The sequence below is a fragment of the Thermobia domestica genome, chromosome 9 (assembly GCF_964235325.1).
Source record: "Thermobia domestica chromosome 9, izTheDome1.hap1.1, whole genome shotgun sequence".
NCBI lineage: Eukaryota > Metazoa > Arthropoda > Insecta > Zygentoma > Lepismatidae > Thermobia > Thermobia domestica.
In genome coordinates this window covers 39,091,444-39,114,306 of record NC_137462.1, presented here as the reverse complement: position 1 = coordinate 39,114,306, position 22,863 = coordinate 39,091,444, and the positions used below count along the sequence as shown (strand labels likewise).

The window sequence follows — 22,863 nt, the reverse complement described above, 5'->3', positions numbered from 1 at the left end:
GTGAGTACTTGCCATGTGAGAAAAACATTGGAACATACTCTTTTCTCCAAGTATGTGTGTTTGTCACCTAATGTAAATGTCCGATTCAGATATGAACAAGGTTAGACTTTACTCTCCAACTCAACACAAACGCACACACCGGCGAATAAAGACGATGTGCATCACACTGTACCCAGAGTTTTCACGTACCTTTTTGCCATAATCCACTGCGCGAGATGTTCAAATGTACTGTATGTCTTTTTGAAAAGAAAGAAAAAAAAAGTAACCTGTACTCTGAATTAAGCAAAACACACCACTACAATTCAAATTTATTACGTGACAGTATACAAGTAAAACTTGTATAATAATAGTTAGTTACAAATATAAAATACCAACGACTGCAATTTACAATGTAACTGTACAAAACAGCAAATTGCAATTATTTACTTCAATCTTTAAAAAAATATACTGTCAAACCAGAGCTGGACCTGTTGAAATATTCAACTATATGCAGATCTATTGTCTCTATCAGTAATAAAGAAAAATGTTATAATACCATTCAATGTAAACATGGTTGCAAAGTCGAAAATCATACATAGCAAAGTATTACAATAAAGAATATACTTTCTAAAAAATAATAATTAAAAAAAAGTATTAATAATAGTAACACAAAATACGTTCAATCACCTTCATAATGAAAAAAGTTACCTTGTGGTATGTTGCCTGATATGTTTGTCTACTATATTCATGTATCTGAGTATACATAAACACACGCATTTCTCTCAAATAATACTCTCAACCTAGTATTAAACAAATTAACGCAAATTTCTTAAACAGAAAAAAAGGGAGAAATCACATCAAGTTTCAAATTTACAAATAGACACGATCACACTGAAGTCTTGCCGACGTGTAAAATCTTCTCTTGAAGAGAGAATACATTTTTAACGTAATTGTACCAGGTTAAAAAAATTACATTAATTCTACTGTAGAAAAAATAATAAAAGTTTTTCGTAATTGAATGTAAATCTACAACTTCTCTTTACTGAAGCACATGTGGTACCACACATATACATATATAAAATTAACTAATGGAACTGACAGTAATTGTAAACCGTTAATGTTGTATAAATAATACACAATTTTGAAAATGAAATCGTGTACAAATAAACTGGCACTCCTTCAGGAGATTTCTAATTTTTGGCAAATGAGGCTTTTAGTATATGTTCGCCTTGTAAATAGACCATCTTGGGAAGGATAGGTTCTGACCATTGACCATCCTTCATTATTTTGAAAGTTTCTCGAGAGCAATGGTTGACTATTTGACGGTTGAAAGTATTTGGAGTCACAACTATAATCATCTTTATGTCGCACATCATCATATTCATCTCTTCTGAACGATGACGAGCTTGAAAATTCTGAAAGAGAATCTCTTCTGAAATTTCAGATAAACTGTCATTCGGTCGTGAGGGTCCTACGTGCAATTGCTTGCTAGTACCCTAGTACCAAGAACCTTCCTAACTTCAGCAGCAACCAAATCTTTGATATCGAAATAGTTAGACTTCGGCTGTTTCAGTGGTCTATCTGCTTCCATGGGTGGGTAATAGTCTTGTAAAACGGTACGTGGACGGTCAATGGGGAACCTGTCAAATGGAGATGGATCAGGAACTCTCTCAAGTGGCAATGGACTGGGAAGTGTCCCAAATGGACGCGCCATGTCAGTGTTTTGACCTCCTCTTTGTTTTCGTAAATGTGATGGTTTGCCATTTTGTCCCAATCCTCGGTGAGAATGCAGATTTGTCTTCATTCCTGCCGACCCTGGTCTAAGTGTTCTTTCATTCTGTGGCGTCTTTGCTTGACTATTCTTTCCTATGCCCAAGACTGGGTGCTTCAGCACTAAATTCGAATACAGGGCATCGGATGTCTTCGTGAATTCATCACCAATAGCTTTACTCCAATCGACCTGCTCCTTCTTAAAATACAACTGACGAAACTTGTTCAATACAACAGCTTTTAACCTTCCGACCTGAGAATCGTATATCTGTGAAAGTGTATCTAACATCTGGTCTTCCTCCTTCATTGGTCCTGTTGGCGCAGTAGTCGTATCAGCAGGATTTATCCCATCTTTCGCTTGCTCAACAGCAGGTTGTATTGCAGCCTTTGGCAGGGTGTTCACATCACGACGCTCAAAATAAAGGACCATCTGACAATACGGTGTTAGAGGGAACATGTCTAACGGTACAGCTTTCAATGGAATGAAAGGATCTCCATCAGACCCTGCAGCGGCTGGACGACATAGTTCACTTACATTTTTTTGACCTTCATAAATATCCGACGCAATATAAATAATTTTACTGAGCTTCGGTACTTTTCGTATTTCTTGCATCGCTGGTCCATCTGAAACACATGAAACACTGCGATCAGAATTCTAATTATTAGAGATGCTAATAACATTCTGTACATATTATTATCAAAAGACAAAAGTCTTATTATTTTAGCTCACATATTTGCTTTCCCAATATGTATCTATGCAGACAAATGAATGACATGTAACAATACAGACAAACGTATGAAAGCATATCTACAGCATGTAAGGTAAATAAGAAATAGGTTGCTAGTAAATAACGTCTTTGCGTGCACGTTAAACATACTAAATGGGTTACCTCACTTGGACTCTAACGTTAAATTTATCTCTCTTCTCTTTTTCGCCTTACATAGAGTTTATATTTTTCTGGTGTGTTTTGTTAACCGAATTATGGATCCACAGCTGACATGTCGATTTTACAATTAGTGCTGGTCATGCAAGTTCGGCTATGATCAAACTGGTTTAGGTTAAGATTTTCTTTCATACCAGTGAGCTCTCATACGTAGTGATAATTTCTTCCACACAAGACTGAGCTTCCACTCTCTTTAGGTTATTACGATTTCTGAATAAAGTACAATTGGTAAAAACTGAGTCGGTGCAAAGCTAATAGTTTTTCTATTGTATGATTCTTTCTTAGTTAATATGGAAAGATAAAAACTTAATGCTCCCTCCTAGGGTACTGTTCACCTAGTTTTCATTTACTCTGACCACTTTTGGGTTTGGGTTCTATTCCCTTCAGAGATTAGCAAAGAAGTGCAACTTAGCTCGCATATCAAAAAGTTTTCTCGCACTCATGGACATTAAGATAAATTAGTTACTAATGATAATAGTGTTATACATAACATCTAGAAGATACCATTGAATAAGATTACGTTAAGGTTTAAGTTTTGCTTTTGTAAAGATTATCGCTTAAGTTGTGTAAAGCTAGCTTGCCATGCTGCAAGAATTTTGTAGATGTCATTAAAAAAATCTTGCAATCCTACAACATTTCTTCATGTAAAAATAAGTCTTGAAAGGGACATACAACAATTTTTTCATCTTGCAAGGAGTCAAACCATGTGCTACTTTCTGGGTCGTCTTGTTTGCTACCTGCTATCGCCCTCCCACTGACAAAGAAAAAAATAGTTTCGCCGCTTCCAAAACGACGGATTCTCTTGAACGGGGAGGGGATGCGCGCCAAAATATACGTTTTTAATAAGGAGGTTCACTATTTGTCACCTAGAGTGCACTGCATGGGAGGATGTAGCCTTCTTGCTTTCACTAAGTTGTAAAGTGTAAACAGTAAATAGAAAGATGGGGTTGCAAGATTTTTTTAGTGACACCTACACGATTCTTGCAGCATGGCATCCTAGCTATAGTTTCAGGATTGAAACCAGGATGTTTGTTACACATCGTATCCATATGGTTCAACCCCCACTCAGGTACTTTATAGAAGAGGTAGTTAAGACTTCATTGTGATTTTTTTTTTTTTTTCAAAGAGATGTTAAAAATTTTCTTGAATGATATTTCCCGATCCTGCAGAGACTAAATCCACAAGTATGTGCTGACTCGTGTCCCGACTTTGAAAATTTTATGACATGTTTCAACCTGCGTTGTTTTTGATGTATTACATGTTTCTAATTGGAAATGTTTTCTTTACCCTCTTGTCGTTTTTGAAGATCGTTTACGTCCCACTCTACTGTAGGTTATGACATTTGTATCTAGTAGTTTTATTTTGCTCCGATGATTATAGATTCTCCCCTGCTGTCTAAAAAAGGTCATCGTACGTCCATTCCCTATTATCTCTGCTGATACAGTGTTCATAGCTACTGAAAGTATGCACGAATTGTTTGTTTTGCATAATTTAATGTATTTTATTGAGAAGTGCTTTGTCACTTGTTTCAAATACTACAAATTAATACGTCTCGTACCTCATCCCTGTGTTCTCGATTTGGACTGTTTACAATTGATCAATGCCCACTTTATCAAGTTCTACTTCTCGATTATATTCACTCCTTCATACACGGTGATATTTAACTACTACATCATAATGTAAGTTAAATAAAAAGTAATTTGATGTTTACGTAGTGTGATAAATATCTGGCACGCACTATCAATAAAGTATGCTACTCAAGTGGAAAAAATTACAAAAATAAACAATAAATAATATATGTGAGTTTTATACTCCTTATTTGCTATTCACTACACATTCCTCTGTGTCAAAGTGAGGCAAGCAGTCAATTTTTTTCATATTACATATACAATGATTATTAAAAAGGACGTGATATCTATGAAACTGTCTTTTGGTAACAACGACTGGATTGACAAGGTTAAACTGTGACAGCTGTATGCAGTAGTCTGTGGCAAATTAGCACGGCATGATACACAATTCAATAAAGTACAGAAATAATTCAAATTTATCATCAAAATGAGTGTTCAGTTCAACAGACGTTTAGTGTACTGCGAAGAACGTATAGTCAACATAACTGACTTACAGAAATTCGAATTACAGATTTAGGCAGATGAAAATCCGCATGTAATTCGCGAAATGTCCCTCTATCCAGGCACGTAGCCAAGGGGGAGGTCCGAGGGTCCGGACCCTCCCTTCGAGACCAAGAATGAAAAAATTAAGGAAGGATAAAACAAAATGAAATGACAAAAAGAAGGATCAGCGTTAAAAATTAAAAAGAAAACTACAGGAAGCTTTTGCTTACTCTTTCTTATGAGGAGATTTGTATTACTTGCAATATGGTGGCGAGGTAAGCGAGGTATTCTGGAAGAGTCAGGGAATTTGAAATTTCAACAAAAGTTATGGAATTCTCAGAATTCCTGCTACTAGTCAGGGAGATTTCAAGCTTTCGAAAGCATAAGTGCCGTTGTGTAACAGCGTGGACATTTTTAATCATAACTTTTCGTCATCGCATCCTTGCAGTATCAAACATGTTATTTCAAGGACAATTTTCTGTTGCTCCTTTAACCTGTCATTTGGAACCGACAGTAGTTGACGGAATAATAAAAACAAAAAATTATGTTGAAAGAAAGTTCTGTTAGCATTTGATTCAACAGAGAAAGGAACGCATATATTGTAAAACTAGTTGAATATACACATGCTTCGCACAGGGGCTGTATTTGGAAGTCAACGCCTGTGGGAGTATCACCATTGATCTCAGCGACCGCGAAAACTATGGATTTGATACTAATATCGGTCATTTTGGGCTATTTTTTTACATGTCTCGGTATCCACCCCCGCTGACTCCCGGCCCTCATACTTGCAAGTCATCGCTAATGGAAGTGTCACCACTGATTTCAGCGACCGCGAAAACTATGGATTTGACACTAATATCGGTCATTTTGGATTACTTTTATATTGATTGATTGATTTTGAGTTTTACGTCCCGTTCAGCAGCGAGGCTATATGAGACGTGGACCTACTGATTAACGTGGAATCCAAACCACATGAGCTCCCGCCGGGAATCGAACCCGGGTCTCCCGCGCCAAAGGCGCGTATGCTAACCGCTTAGCCACGGAGGAGCTCGGATTACTTTTATATGTATTGGTGTCTCACCCCCTTCCGGTGACCCCCGGCCCGGAGCCGAATAGCGTGAATTTGGAAGTTAATGCGACTGGAGTTTCACCATTGATCTCAGCGACCGCGAAAATATGAATTCGACACTAATAGCTCAAGTGGTAGAGCGTTGGCTTCGCATTCGGGAGGTCGTGGCTTCGAATCCCGCTGCCTACCATCCTGACTGAGGTTTTCCAGGGTTTCCCTCAGTCCTACCAGGCAAATGCCGGGATGGCATCTACTAAACAGGCCCTGACCGATACCTTCCCAAATCCTTTCCATTGTTAATGTTGTTGAATATTCAATGTAAAATGGCCTCTGAGCTGTATCTGGTGATTATTAAATAAATAAATATCGGTCATTTTCTACTACTTTTACATGTCCCGGTAAACGCCCCCCTGAGACCCCCCTGGTTCGAATTTCGACAGAAACGTTTAACTCTGGTTTGGAGGCTGGACCAAGGTATTCGTGACTAAAATTTGGTTACTCTCGGTCAATTTGTCTGGTTCCCAAGCCGGTTCCGGCAAACGCCCCCCTGAGACCCTACTGTTTCGAAATTTGAAAGAAACGCTTCGTCTTGATCTGGTGCCTGGGCCAAGGCAGCCCTGACCAAAATTTGGTAACTGTCGGTCCACTCGTCTGGTCCCCAGGCCGCACACAGACAGACGGACAGACAAACACACAAACAAACTCTTTATTTTATTTATATTAGAAGATAGTTTACAAGACAGTATTCAGTATGTACTTTTTTATAATAATTGAGGTCATAACGAAAGAAAAATTGTTATATTTGAATAAACAGGAGAAGAACGTACAAATATTGCAAAATCTTTTTCAATACTTTTTTTTCATTATTTTGCTCGAAATTTCTTCATAGTTTATTAAAATACTTGCCAACATATCCTTATTTTATTGTCCTAACAAACCAATATATGTTGATAGTAAAGTAGTTTAGATTGATCGAGCTCCTGGGCCTTCAGAATTTCATGTCACTCCCCTCCTTCCCGTTACGGAATCCTGGCTAAACGAACCAATATATGTTCCAGTAAAATAGTTTAGAGTGATCGAGCCCCTTTTGTGATGACCACAGCATTTCATGTCACGGACCCCCCCCCCCTTCACGAAATCCTGGCTACGTGCCTGCTCTATCCCAAGAAAGTCACTACATAGTGTGATTTTTGGGTCAATTGTATTATCGGTTTTATATAAATAATGTCTAAAGGCTATAATGGTGTACATAGGACGAACACGGAAATCACATTACTGTCAATGGGAAGCGATACAGGAATATAGTAATGTACATTTTGCAGCTTCAACTGCCAAATCATGGTAAACTATATATATATATATATATAAAAGATTGTGAAACTTGCCACACAGCTCACCAGACTCCTCACGTATTACACGAAAAGTTTCCCGGATGCATGGGGCCTGAGCCCCTCCCCCTAGCTCAGGAAAATATATTAAATTTCTTAAGATTTTCTTAATACAAATAAAATACAACAAACGTAATATAGGAACCAGGGATTTGAGCCTACCCCTCCTAGAAAATTTTCTTCGGGCGCCCATGCCTGGATGCCTTCTGTCGAGAAACGGTAATGTGAACTGGCTGTCCAGATTATGTGAGCTTTTTCTCCTGGATTATTTTCTATTGTGTTACCTGAAGTCTCAGATCTATGAGAATAAGTCAGACATTCCGAACGCTCAACTGCAACTTTAGAGCGCAACATATGTGCAAAGCTGGACCTTCAGAATTCTTTCAACCATTAGAACGTTATCATCTTCGAAACATCATACCGATGATGATGATGATGGTGATGATGATAATGATAATGATTACTACTACTACTACTACTGCTACTGCTACTACTACTACTACTACCACCAATAATAATAATAATAATAATAATAATAATAATAATAATAATAATAATAATAATAATAATAATAATAATAATAATAATTATTATTATTATTATTATTATTATTATTATTATTATTATTATTATTATTATTATTATTATTATTATTATTATTATTATTATTATTATTATTATTATTATTATTATTTATCACGTATAGATTTCATTCAATCTCATTTAAAGTCCGACATTCATTCTGAGAAACATCATACGTTTTTAATGAATTTAGTAAATGCGAAATAGGCTAGATGAAAGCAAATTAAGAATATTTGATATTAAATAAGATAGATCTTCAAGCAGATTACATTGACAATGTTAGGAAATTGGCTTAATCGTTAGTAATCTAAGATCGAACTTACGTAATAATAATAACTAAAAAAAAAACGAATTCGTGGTGGCAACATCGCAATACTCATCATCTGTTCGAGAATTTCTGTCTTACCATTAAATTAAATTATGATTTCTGTTAGTAGATTCTGTTTGAAGGATTTTTACATTTTCCAACTTTCTTAGCAAAATACACTCTACCTCTGGTTGGAGAAAATGAAATCTTTCAGTTTAACGTATACGTCCAACGTATATGCCTCTAATCTTCCTGCTAAGGGAGACGGAAGATTAGTGCAAGTGAATGATGATGGAAGAATCGGTGGAAGGAAACGGAAGAAAACCCGAGAAAAAAACCCAGGGACACGATGTTATCCACCACAAACTTATTTAGCCAGGAATCGAACCAGGGGTCTCACGCACCACAGGTAAGGGCTCTACCACTAAGCCGCTGTGTCCCCAAACGCTTCCGATTACAGACAACATGAATTTATGGTGGACAACATCAAGTTCGTGGGTTTTTGCGGCGTTCTCGAGTTTCCTCGCACATTTTCATTCCATCGTTTCTTTCATAATTATTCACTTTCCACTAATCATCCACATCTTTTAGCCTACACTGCACTGACATGAGACGAAAAGCTAAGAATTTCATATTTCAAAAGTACAAAACGTAATATACACACACACAAATAATAAATATGTAAAAAAATGAAAAATCAGTTTACTTACACAACCCATTTCTTGGTGGATCAATAACGGCAATTACTTCTTCACTGGTCACCTCTTCTAATACTGTACGCAGTGTATTCTCGATAGTCCCATGGAAAACTTTGTAGTTGGTAATGCCATTTAGAGCCGCATTCGCTTCGGCATTGGCAATATAATTTTTAGAAGACGCAATGCCAAAAATGCCGAAAACCTGTCCACATTTCTGCAGAACAAAAGAAAGGTTATATAAACAAATTGATAGCATGCAATAGTGAAAATGCTACAGAGTCCAGATGGAGAATCATCACAGTTTCGATAAAAAACCAGCTTTGTGTCTTTTTATATTATCATTTTTGAAATGCTTGGTATCAAAGAAATCTTTAGAGTATTGACCTTAAACTTTGTACATTAAACACAGGATTAAAAAAAAAAAAAAAAAGCAAGGTGCGTTTAAAACGAATTTACCTCAATTCAACTGAACTAAATTCACATTCGAACTTAATATATATATATAGGGTGACCGCGTGACTATGTTACAAAATTTAAGGGATGATTCCTGACACGGAAACAAGAAAAAAAGTTCAAATAAACTTTTGTCCAACGTTCATAATTTCGGAGCTACAAGGTGCCGAAAGCGTGGGAAAATGATATTCAAAGCTCTATAGTTCGATTATGGTGAATGATAGAGCTAATGCGGCATGGTCACGTCAAAGACACCGAAGCTGCTGTATTCAAAAATGCTTAGATCGAGATCGTGCAATTCGTGCACAAGGGATTCCCCAAAGGAGCGTAGGGATTCCCGGATAATCTGTCAAGAAAGATGGGTCGAAAAGGATACGGATGAGTAGCTGTCCCAACTGCTAGCAATAATGCGTCTGTACTAAGTCGATATCTCGCACAAGCACAAAATGGCGAACGGTTTTATACGTGCCATGTGTGGTTGCATAACGCGCACTAAATAATAGTGGGAAAATATGAATAATTTGGTACAAATGGTAAATACATGATAGTACACTGTCCTGTTCATTGTACGTATAGACGCGTTTAATAAAGGGGATAATCATGAAACGTACTAAAATGTTGTACAAACATCACACTAACATTGTTATCTTTCATGTACTTTTGTCATTGAAAGCAAGTAAAACTAAGGGGGAAAACCGGGAGATATGGGTGCTTTCTTCCAGGCAGAAATCTTATTTTATTTGATGATACGAGCCGAGGATACTTTTTACGAGAGGGGGATTGTTCCGCCATCCCATGTTAATGTGACCACTGCCAGAGAACAACAGTAAAATATCCGTTTCTTATCATTAGCCGTAATGTGCGTTACCCGAACATTGAAAAAGAACAAGGAAAAACAATTTATCAGGACGTTTGTTTTAGTCGCTGCTTCCGATGTTTTGCAGGAATGATTCCGAGATTTTGTCTAGAATGCTTAACATGTCGTATTGTTATCGTTTAGAAGATATTTTGTTTTCACAGACGATATTCTTCATGTGGTTTGTTCGTAGCGTACGAGTTCCTTAGTGCAGTTTGTGCTTTGCTTGTTCGAATGTGAGATCAAATGGAGTATTTGATAGCAGAACTTGCGGACATGATATTTGTATACGGTCAAGCAAATGGCAACAGTCGAGAAGCTGATAGGTTATATCGACTGAAGTATCCACAAAGAAGACATCCAGCCCATACTATATTTGCCAGACTTTTTCAACGCTTACGAGACACGGGGAATTTACAGCCTCAATACTACGACCAAGGAAGACGAAGAACCACAAGGACTCCAGACTTTGAAGAACAAGTGCTTGATCGTTTCGTCCAAGACCCAACAGTAAGTACCCGGAAAGTAGCACGTGAAAAGGTAGTAGCACAAGATACTGTTTGGAAAGTAGTACACGAGCAACAGTTACACCCCTATCATCCGCAGAGGGTTCAGGCCTTACGTCCAACTGACTTTCAATCTCGCGTTCGGTTTTGTGAGTGGTTTCTCCAACGCTCTGTAATTGATCCGCAGTTTGATTCCTACGTGCTTTTCACCGACGAAGCTTGTTTTACGAAAGACGGGATATTTAATAGTCACAATAGTCATGTATGGGCAGACGAAAATCCTTATGCAATTGTGGAAAGGGGCCACCAAGACAGATTCGCCATAACTATGTGGGTGGGTATTATCAATGATCAGATAATAGATCCATATTTACTACCACCACGATTAACTGCACCAGTGTATACGAGATTCCTGCGAGACATACTTCCAGAGTTATTAGAGGATGTCCCTCTCGGTGTTCGTCAACGGATGTGGTTTCAACATGACGGCGCCCCAGCCCACTTTTCAGCTAGTGCTCGAGAGTATTTGAATCAAACGTTTTGTGACAGATGGATTGGAAGAGGCGGTCCTTGTAATTGGCCTGCACGTTCCCCAGATTTATCTCCACTTGATTTTTTCTTGTGGGGTAATGTCAAAACAATTGTCTATGAAACGCCTATAGACAACGCGAAAGAACTATTAGCACGAATACTCGCTGCCTGTGATACTATAAGAACAGCTCCTGGATTGTTACAGCGGATGCGTCAGAACTTACTGCGACGCTGTAACGCCTGTGTTGAAGTAGAGGGACGCCATGTCCATCACCTATTGTAGGATAATTGGGAGATTTGTCTCGTTTACAGGTAATTGATGATGTTCTTGGCTGAATTCAATCCTGCTGTAAAATGTTGATTGAAGACATTATTCCCATTCTTGTGACTTTTGTTTTTAGGAAACAACCTCTTTTGCATTATGGTTGTTTCGCTCAGTTTTGTTTATTTCTTTTCAATGACAACAATACATGGAAGAAAGATTTTAATAGTGTGATCCTTTTACAACATTTTAGTACGTTTCATGACTATTACCTTTTATTAAAAGCGTCTGTTCAATGATAGGACAGCGTAATATTATGTATTTACCATTTGTACCAAATTATTCATATTTTCCTTTCATGTTTCCTACTCTTATTTAGTGCGCGTTATGCAACCACACATGGCACATATAAAACTGTTCGCCATTTTGTGCTTGTGCGAGATATCGACTTAGTACAGACGCATTATTGCTAGCAGTTGGGACAGCTATTCATCCGTATCCTTTTCGACCCATCTTTCTTGACAGATTATCCGGGAATCCCTACGCTCCTTTGGGGATTCCCTTGTGCACGAATTGCACGATCTCGATCTAAGCATTTTTGAATACAGCAGCTTCGGTGTCTTTGACGTGACCATGCCGCATTAGCTCTATCATTCACCATAATCGAACTATAGAGCTTTGAATGTCATTTTCCCACGCTTTCGGCACCTTGTAGCTCCGAAATTATGAACGTTGGACAAAAGTTTATTTGAACTTTTTTTCTTGTTTCCGTGTCAGGAATCATCCCTTAAATTTTGTAACATAGTCACGCGGTCACCCTATATATATATATAATGAACAGCTACTCTCAAACTTGATGCTCATTATCGATGAAATTACACATAAATATTTATACGTACAACTCAAAATTTTAACACCTACTAATAAGATTTATATACTCGGAGCTTCAAATATCCACTGTCTACACCTGTCGATCTTATATTGAGACTGCAAAACGTTTTAAGTACTAGATTTAAATAAGTAAAAATAATCCTACATACAGGCAATGTTAAATATGCGAGAAATCTTATTCATCTTCTTCAAGGAATTATTTAAAATCACCAAATCCAAGACTTATCACTATTTAGAGTTGACTACAGTGGCACACACGATGTTGAAGGTCGTTCGAACTTCTTTCTAGTCAAGTGTTGGTACTAACATAAAATAATATTTAAATACGGAAAGGAATTTGTACATACTTGTAAATATTCACATTTCACATATTACAGTAAGTAAGTGTAATATATGGAAACCAGTGTAATATATGGTGACAAATAGGAAGGAATATCAAGAAATAACATTTAACACCAAAAGCGTTACTAGAAATAGCAGTTCTTATGTGTGTAACAGTGGATTTATAAAAATTGCAAACGAAATGTACAGTGAATAAGGTTGCATAAATCTAATGTAGTCCAGGAATTTGGGGTTCATTTTCTTCGCAGGACACACATAAGCAGACAACGATGGTATTATAGGAGTTCAAGCCTTGAATACATTGCGAATATAACTCAAGAGCGAATGGAAATATTAATTAAAAGAAGAGGATCTCGGGTGCAAAGGTAAGCTTTGCCATTTTATTAATGAATTAGCATGTTTATTTTGACACTGCCCGTGACCAGGTTGCTATTTCTGCAACATTTTCATGATTAATATGCAGTGGTTACTCTCATCTTCCAAAATAGGTCTCAAAGCGTTTGTACATAGTTTGAGGAACATTGAAGTAACCTATCATACCTGATTTGTTCTGCAGTCACAGATTTAAATTTAACTGAAAGCCTATGGAACTATTTGAAGCAGCAGATGAAACGCAAAATAGGCATTTCCGTACTTTATGGGAATCTTTAATGAAGGAGTGATTAATATGATACGTGCCTGAAAACATTTATATGATGCTGACTCACGTCCAAACAGAACAGAGACGGTTATACAATTCAAAAGTATGTTCAATGATAACCAATAAACTTAGTATTTTTAGGTACACTTAACTATATTACATGTCCTTTACACCAAAATAACAATACTAAAATACACCAAACCCATTTATTCAGTTAGTCAGTAATATTGTTAATACATATTTAGCACTCAAAAATAGACATGGACGATGTAAGCAATAAAATGGAGTTTTTTTTTATGTTACTGTTTCAGGTTCATAATTACTAACTCAATAGAATATTTCAAGAATTTTATGTGTAGAATGTCATTTATTTTTATTACGAAATATATATATATATATATATATATATATATATATATATATATCATATTGAGGAATAAATGGTATACAATTTATTAACCTTATTAACGTAACTAGTTGTTCCTTGCCTTCGATTCGATATGCACTATAAGCTAATAATCTTTAAAAGTTCTAATTCTTTCCTTTAAAAAAAATGTTTAACTATAAACTAACCTGCGGTTTCCGATCATCTATTCTTCCCATCTTTTATCACACCTCATATCACAGTTTTTTTTTTTTTTTTTTTTTTTTTTTTTTTTTTTTTTTTTTTTTTTTGCTTGTGTTGAGGTCCGTAAATTTTGATACGGGATGAGACTTCTTGTATTAATAATGAACAGCAAAGAAGCACGTTCATGTTTAGTATCATCATTACCAAATTTTAGATAATCGAACTGAAACAATAGAGCTTAAGTTGCAATTAAATCGTCACAATATAATATTGTAGAAAGACACAAATGTCAGTGCTCAAATCTAAGTATGGTTACTGTCTTCTTCTATTTCGACAAAATTAAACTAAAAGAATGAAGTTTCTAAGTTGCAATTAAATCGTCACAACAGTTTTAAATGTGCACAGTACCTGCATGCTAGCACCATCTATTGGCATTAGGTAGACAGGTAGCGAAAGTAGGGAAGCGGCAAATGTTAACTATCAGGGATTACCGTTACTCACAGACAGATTCTTTTTGATGAGGATTGGTCAAATCACAGCATCTCATTCCCTATCAAAGTTCCTCTCTCTATCTTAAAACCCGATTTTTTCTTCTTTTTTTTAATTCTGTTGTAAAACATTTCGAACATACCCCTTCCTATGAACGACGAAGAACGGTGCAAAATACTGACATCGTGAATAATTCGTGACAGAACTGTATAGATTCCCAAACAGACCAAATATAGCGTTACTTCTTTCGTTACTGTCTTTGATATGTTCCTAGATCCTTGCGCCTTTTCTCTCTCTCTGGTCATACCAATACAAATGTCTTCACATTCACATTTTACTTCATAAACTCCACACGGTACGAAAACTCCGTTGCACAATTGTAGCAGACTTCGATTCTTTAAACCAACAAAAGGAACCAGTGAAGGCAGCTAGCTATCTTTGTTACAACTATCGCTAGCGCTTGCAGTGAAGCTCTTCGATACTATGTACTACCTGAGCCAAAATTTCATTTATTTGGCTACAATGGCATCAAAACAACCTCTGTAAGTAACCTGAATACATTTATTTGAATTTACGCAGTTGTGATGTTCTTTTGATGGATCGCTGCCGAACGGAAGGGGACTTTTTTATCCGACGCATGTGTATATATATATAGAATCAGGCTACATACAGGCAAGTGCTGAAAAGAGTAACGAAAATACGAGTTTAGAGTATTAAATTATCCTATTATACGAAAGAAAAAAGAGCAGATACTTACTTCTGCCAGACTAAGTCCTATTGTTCCTACTCCACTACATAAGTCCAGTAAAGTTACGTTTTTATTGGGCGTCACAAGCTCCTCAATAACCTTACAGAGGATTTCGACTACAGGAGTGCATGGGTAGAAAAATGAAGTAAGATGAAGCCGAAACTTCTTGCCGTTTACTATTTCTGTGATGTGAGTGTCTCCTAGTAGAAGTTTTGGTACGGACTCTTCAGCGGTACGCTTTTTACTAAACGTTAAAATATATATATTATTAGATCATGAAATATGAATAAAATTAAAATTATAAAACTATACAACTACAATTGCCATATTAAACTTATACGAGAATGGCAAAACATGATATGTACAGGGTAGCAAATTACGTTATGAATTCAATTGAAAATACTTTCAGTTCACTGCTGAAAACGAAATATACCGGGTGTTAATGAACTATACCGACAAACTGTAAGAGGTGATTCCTCACATCAAAATAAGAGAAAAAGTTCATATGGACCTATGGCAACAAGTGCATAGTTTCAGAGCTAGAGCTGTCCAAAAATCGCGAAAAAGCCAAATTTCAACAGATCCTATTTCGAATTCCAGAAACTGTGGATGGTGGTCCTTATCAGCGTAAAGGAAGCCACGCATACACAATTCAAAAATGCATATTTCATCTATTTTCAATAGGTGTACAGGGTATTCCCTGCAGGGTGTAATTCTCAGATATGCTCTCAATAGAGTTCTTAGATATACGCCGATTTCAAGGAGGGTCCGAAGTAGGCAAGATGTAAACCTTGACAACACTGGACATCTAATTCTTTGGAGAGAAGTCGGAAGTGTTAGGAACCGACAACTCCATTTTTTTTTTAATTTTATTTATTTATTTATTTATTTATTTTTTTAATGTACAGAATAACGCGTGATGTGATATATTTCGTCACGGTATATTTCACGTTTTCTCCACTTATAAGCGTGAAAGAAAACATCGCAACATGCGTTTTCTCGAGTACGAGAGACCGTGCTGTTGACGATCCTTAATACTTTCGACATCGCGCCAAAGGATTCCTTGTTCACTAGTATCAAGACTAATCGTTTGTCTACTTTAGACCAATCATAAAGTCAGAGTATATCTCAAAATTCGTTGATGACATATCTTTGAATTTCACCCTACAGGGAATACTCTGTACGCCCATTGAACATTAATGAAATGTAAATTTTTCGACTGCGTATGCATAACTTTCTTTACGCTGATAAGGACTACCATCCACAGTTTCTCGAATTTGAAATAGGGCCTCTTGAAATTTGGCTTTTTCGCGATTTTGGACAGCTCTAGCTCTGAAACTATGCACTTTTCTTCACATGTCCATATGAACTTTTTCTCTTATTTTGATGTGAGGAATCACCTCTTACGGTTTGTCGGTTTAGTTCATTAACACCCTGTATATTTGCTGCTAAATTGGGAATTTTTAATTAAGCAATTACTCGAGCAAAACGTCAAAAATGGCCAAAAGGTGACATTTCATGTATTGCCCATCCTCATTGTGATTTCTTTATCAGGTTCTAATTTGCTTGTCTGTACAAAGGTACATATTCAACCATATTCAGAGACGTTTTTCACATGTGATTAGCGTAGTACTAAGGGCTTGACTAACGCATGATGCAAACTGTCGTATTTAGCCAGACGTTGGCTATGTTGTCCATGATTTATATCAAACAAGGCCAGCCATGACTTTTCCTCGGTGCTCTAAACGTAATAAGAGAAATCAAGGTAAGAGAGAATATAAAATAAATGTAACTCTAGAAATGAGTATTTCATTAGAAATGAAGCAAAGCACTAGTCTGAAATGATAAAATACAAGTATGTGCAGTCTAATAAGGAAATGTTATTTAATACTAAGAAATATTAAAACCAAATTACAATCGAAACAACTTCATATTCGAAATCATTTTTGCATTATTTTTACAATCCCAAGACATTTAACTTTATTATCTTTCCAAGGAGTGGTCCTCCAGTTTGGGGGTTTGGGTAAGGCTAACAACCTCATCCTGTAAAAAAAAAAAGGCACTTGTTCAGGAACATTCACAAAAGCCTCGGACAAGGACTGATAACTTGGCACGACATCAGCAAAAGAAAATGGACATGAGATTTGGAACATGGAATATTAGAAGTCTTTATAGGGCAGGCGCGTTAAAATCTGTAACGAGTAAGTTAGAGAAATACAGGATAGACCTAGTAGGAGTTCAGGAAGTTAGGTGGGAAGGAAATGGATCTGTGAATTCCGGAAATTTTATGTTCTTTTACGGGAAAGGAAATAAAATCACCAGTTAGGAATAGGGTTGTTCGTTCACAAACGAATATTACCAGCAATTAAACGAGTTGAATTTGTTACTGACAGACTTTCTTTTAAGGGACGGTGGTGTGATATTATTGTTTTAAATATACATGCTCCAACTGAAGATAAGGGTGACGATATAAAAGATAGTTTTTACGAAGAAGTGGAACGGATATTTGACCAACTCCCGCGATACCATATGAAAATTTTATTAGGGGATTTCAATGCGAAGGTAGGACGAGAGGTTATTTTCAAACCGATTATAGGAAACGAAAGTCTGCATAAGGAAAATAATGACAACGGTGTTAGACTCGTGAACTTTGCAACATCCAAAATCCTAATCGTGAAGAATACAAAATTCCCACATCGCGACGTTCATAAATACACTTGGACATCACCAGACGGAAAAAACACATAATCAAATCGATCACGTTTTAGTACATAGAAGAAGGCAATCTAGCATAATTGATGTCCGGTCGTTCAGAGCAGCTGATTGTGACACTGATCACTACCTGGTAGTAGCGATAATACGAGAGAGATTATCGTTGAATAAAGGTAATATTCAATGTCCGAAAACGGAGAGATTTAATTTAAAGAAATTAGAAGAGAGCCAGGTAAGAGAGGAATACCAGATTGAACTTTCGAATAGATTCTCGGTTTTAGAAGACTTGGAGTGCACTAGTGTTGAGGATACTTGGATTGAAATTAGAGATAGCATTAAAAGTTCAGCAATAGAAAAATTGGAACACGCGGAAATACATAGGAACAAACCATGGTTAGACCAGGAATGCATTAAACTAGGAGAGAAGAGAAAACATGCAAAATTACGCTGGCTACAAAATCCGAACGAAATAACTACACAAAATTTCGCAGATATCAGGCGAGAAACTTTAAAACTTTTAAAACAAAGAAACGCGATTTTTTGAAAGCTAAAATTAAGGAACTCGAAGATAATAGTAAATTTAAAAATATACGGGACATGTATAAGGGGATCAGCGAATTTAAGAAAGGCTATCAACCTCGTGCTTATATATTAAAGAAAGCTGACGGAACAGTTCTCACTGATACGGATAGCCTTTTAAATAGATGAAGATTTCTTTGACGATTTGCTGAACACGCAGCCAAAAACTAATGTGCGTGGAGAAAAGGAGATACACACCGCAGAACTGTATATTTCAGAACCCAATCGAATAGAAGTAGAAACCGCTATAAAGAAATTAAAGAAACACGAATCTCCGGGTGTATTTGAAATTCCGGCTGAGTTAACTTTAGTTGGAGGCGAAAAATTGTGGAACAAGATACACAAACTCATTCTCCTTATCTGGAACAAGGAAGAATTGCCACAAGAGTGGAAAGAATCAATCATTGTTCCAATTTACAAGAAAGGCGACAAAACTGACTGTAATAATTATCGAGGCATTTCTCTTCTGTCAACATCCTATAAAATCCTTTCAAATATTCTATTAGCAAGATTGACCCCGAACGCAGATGAAATTATCGGAGATTATCAATGCGGATTCAGACAAAATCTATCAACTATCGACCAAATATTTACCATTCGCCAAATACTCGAAAAAATGTGGGAATACAATACCCCGGTACATCAACTATTTATTCATTTTAGAAAGGCGTACGACTCGGTTAGGAGAGAAACATTATACAACGTTCTTACAGAACTTGGAATACCGAGAAAACTAATTAGATTAATTAAGATATGTTTAAATGAATCCCAAAGTAAAGTCCGGGTAGGAAAATTTTTGTTTACGAGCTTTCACGTCGAAAATGGCCTGAAACAAGGAGATGCGTTGTCGCCATTATTATTTAACTTGGTGCTGGAATACGCTATAAGGAAAATCAAAGATAGCAACCAGGGCCTAGAGTTGAACGGTATTCACCCGGTTATGGCATATGCTGATGATGTAAATTTAATAGGGGATGATAGGAAAACAATAGAAAGAAATGCAGAGATCTTATTAAACGCTTGCAGGGACATGGGTTTAGAAGTAAATGCAGAGAAAACTAAATACATGGAAGTGCGTCGGGACCGTAATACGGCAAATTGTGGATGCGTTAAAATATTAAATAATACTTTTGATAAAGTAAGTACTTTCAAATATTTAGGATCAATATTAACTGATGAAAATCATATTCACGAAGAAATTAAATGTCGACTAAAAGCAGGGAATTCGTGTTACTATTCGGTTCAAAATCTTTTGTCGTCGCGAATTCTGTCGAAGAATTTGAAGCTTAAAATATATAAAACGATAATCATGCCTGTTGTTCTGTATGGTTGCGAAACATGGTCTGAGGGAAGGACATAGACTGAAAGTATTTGAGAACAAGATCCTGAGAAGAATATTCGGACCCAAGAGGAACTGGAATGAGGAATGGCGGAAACTTCATAACGAGGAACTACATAATTACAAGGTTTACCAAACATTGTTAGGGTCATCAAGTCTAGGAGGCTTAGGTGGGCAGGTCATGTAGCTAGAATGGAAGGAAGTAGAAACACTTTCAAAGTCTTGACTGGAAGACCAATCAGAAAACGACCATTAGGAAGACCTACGCGCAGATGGGAAGACAATATTAAGATAGATCTCGCAGAAATAGGAATACAAAGTAGAAACTGGATGCAATTAGCTAAGGATAGAAGTCAGTGTAGAGCTTTTGTGAACGCGGCATTGAACCTCCGGGTTCCATAGGCCATAGAGTTAGTTAGTTAATCTAATGTGTACCAATATTTTCAGGTTTATTTAAATTAATACCACCACATTGATTTTTATACGTTTTTTAGGTCTCATAAACTCTCCTCTAAAATGCTTAAGCATTAATTCTTTCACCAACCTCTGTATGTCGAAGTTCGTTAATAGTTTTAGTTTTTTGACTTTCTACCTCCATCTTGTTTTGCTTCCATTGCCAATTATGTCTTTTGTGTTCTTCTAATTCTTATTTATTCTTTTTCGCATCAATTACAGTTTTAATAATCGGTGCTGATCCTTTTGCTAATGAACTAACTGCTCCTAATGCTGCCAGAATTGCGGGTATTGTAAAGATAAGACTTGCCAATATGTTCTTTAGGCGAACTCTTAATCTTTTTCATTTGTGCTGTAGTTAAAGTGGAATTCATACTTTCACCTTCTTTAATCTTCTTAGCTTTATCATTTAGTTCTTTCTTTGTTAAAACGTGACCAATTTTTAAATTCATAAGCTCATTTTGAGAAATACTAAACGTACAACCTTTAATAGAACACATACTTCCTACTCATTCAAGAGAAAATCTTGTTGCTATGTTGTAAAAGTATGGTTGTTCTTGATCCATCAAAATCAATGAAGCTATCATTCTCATAGGATGAACAGGTTCATATATAATACAGTGCTTAAACTCTGCATTTGTTTTAAATGTTGCTATAACACTTGTCTCTCTGTGAGAATAATCGCTATCTTTAACAAACATACCATCAGCTACATTACAGTGAACATTAATTGTGTCTTGGTAATTTACTTCCTATATGGACCTTGATCTTTTTTTTTAGTATTTGTGCATAATTAAATCCAAGAACAATATCTAAATTTATTATTATAAGATCATTATCGCCTGTTTCTATTTTTACTCTATTTCTTATATGATCTTCTGTTAATGTTATGTTTATGGATTGAGACTTTAAATAATCCTTAAGACTCTTTAAGCTGTATTGTCTGTCTGGTATAAACATAGTTTCACCTACATATTCAATCCATGCTTAACGTTTGGTATTAAATATGTATATTCTAAAATGCAACTAATGTAAATCGTTATTGCTGTTATTTAATTTATAAATAGAAATAGCACTCTTTAAACACTTTAGTCATTTATTATATAATAAATAAATGAGTTTGATTTGCATAAAGATGTTCCATGAGAAAAAGTAATCAAAATTAATAGAAGATATCATTTGAAAACTAGAATATAGTTTAAAGAAGATAAAGAAGACATTACGTTTTGTTAAATATACATATTACAGCTTAATAATTTTATCAGTATTATTATCATCAACAACTGGTTTTACTAATGTATTTGTTTCTGTCACTGTTCATTCAATTATAACAACATCTCTAGCCACAGGAAGTATTGTAATAATCGGTTTATCATCTAAATTAAATACACAGGAAGATAAAAGATAAATATAAAAAGACTGTTTATTGTATTAACTCATTTAAAGAACAATTAGAAATGATTAAAATGTTAAATTTAGATATGGACGAAGAATATATTAAAAATGTTATCACTAAAATTAAAGAAACCCTCAAAACCTTTCTCTACAATAGCTTAAGAAGTTTAAGAAAACTGATAATTGGAAATGATTAAAGAATGATTAAAGAAAGAAAAAAAAACATTATAACTTACCTTCTCACTTTATTGTGAAAATAAACAGACTTAATATTTAACTCTGGATCAATTTCTGCGAAAAATCTCTTCAGATCATCCTCAATTTCGTTCAGTTGTTCTTCTGACATCTCTTTTCCGGTGGCTGTGATACTAACCATCATCTCTCCTGATACAGTAGATCGAAGTATCAGTTGTCGCCAAAACCCCGTTTTAGTGATAGGATCATACGGTTGGTATTTGTTAGTTCTTCGAAGATACTTCTCGAATAGCTGAAATATCAAGCAGGTGATTTAATATAATGTTAATATATCCGTAACTTATTAATAACACTAGTTAACAAAGGTTTTGTTACATAAAAGGAAATGCCTGTTCTTAAAGGAACTTTTTGCGCTGAATTCGAATACGCACTCGGTTTTTCTCCATCACGTACGATTTTCCCGTAACAGAGGGATTTTCGGGAAAATTCCTAAAAAATTTCCCTTTTCGTTTATTTTACACCCCAAGATCTTGTCTCCTTGCATATACTAACATAGAAATTATACCTAAGTATACTTTGATTCATATTTAACAAACCCTCCAAGTTTCGTAATAATCACTTTATTCTTTCTAGAGAAATAAATATGTTTGTATGTATACTGTGTGTACTGTTTATTGCACCTTATAGTAATGCTTTCAGATCTCTTAAGTTGAGGTAAAACGTTTTGCTTTATTACCACAAACACATATATAAAATATAATACAATATAATTTACAAGTGTGACAATTTACAATAAACAATAATACAAATGTACCAAAAGGTCATGAAAAGACAATCAAAACTATCACAATATATGAAACTTCCATTGGGTTACAAAAACGTACACTACTTCCTTCTTTTGTAAGAAATGTTGCATTCTCTAACAAGACCCCAACAATAGTCCCCCATCATTGAAGGATCCCATCGTCCCTGGTACCTTTTCTCCATTGCCATTATATCTTGGTGGAATCTTTCCCCCTGTTCGTCGCTGAGAGCACCTAGGTTAGCAGGAAAGAA

General features: G+C 35.8%; 1 protein-coding gene across 10 annotated transcripts in view; it reads right to left on the bottom strand.

The window, feature by feature from the left end:
* Positions 1-349: 349 nt before the first annotated feature.
* Positions 350-22,863, bottom strand: part of LOC145694587 (tRNA (uracil-5-)-methyltransferase homolog A-like) — a 72,823-nt gene continuing 50,309 nt past the window's right edge. For all 10 annotated transcript variants that reach the window (XM_081770947.1, XM_081770957.1, XM_081770954.1 and 7 more), the window contains 4 exons: positions 21,849-22,099; positions 15,144-15,378; positions 8,861-9,062; positions 350-2,373 (listed from right to left, as the gene is read on the bottom strand). In XM_081770947.1, coding sequence (XP_081627073.1) covers positions 1,451-2,373; positions 8,861-9,062; positions 15,144-15,378; positions 21,849-22,099 — 1,611 coding nt within the window. In that variant the 3' untranslated portion in view covers positions 350-1,450. The remainder of the gene's footprint in view (positions 2,374-8,860; positions 9,063-15,143; positions 15,379-21,848; positions 22,100-22,863) is intronic.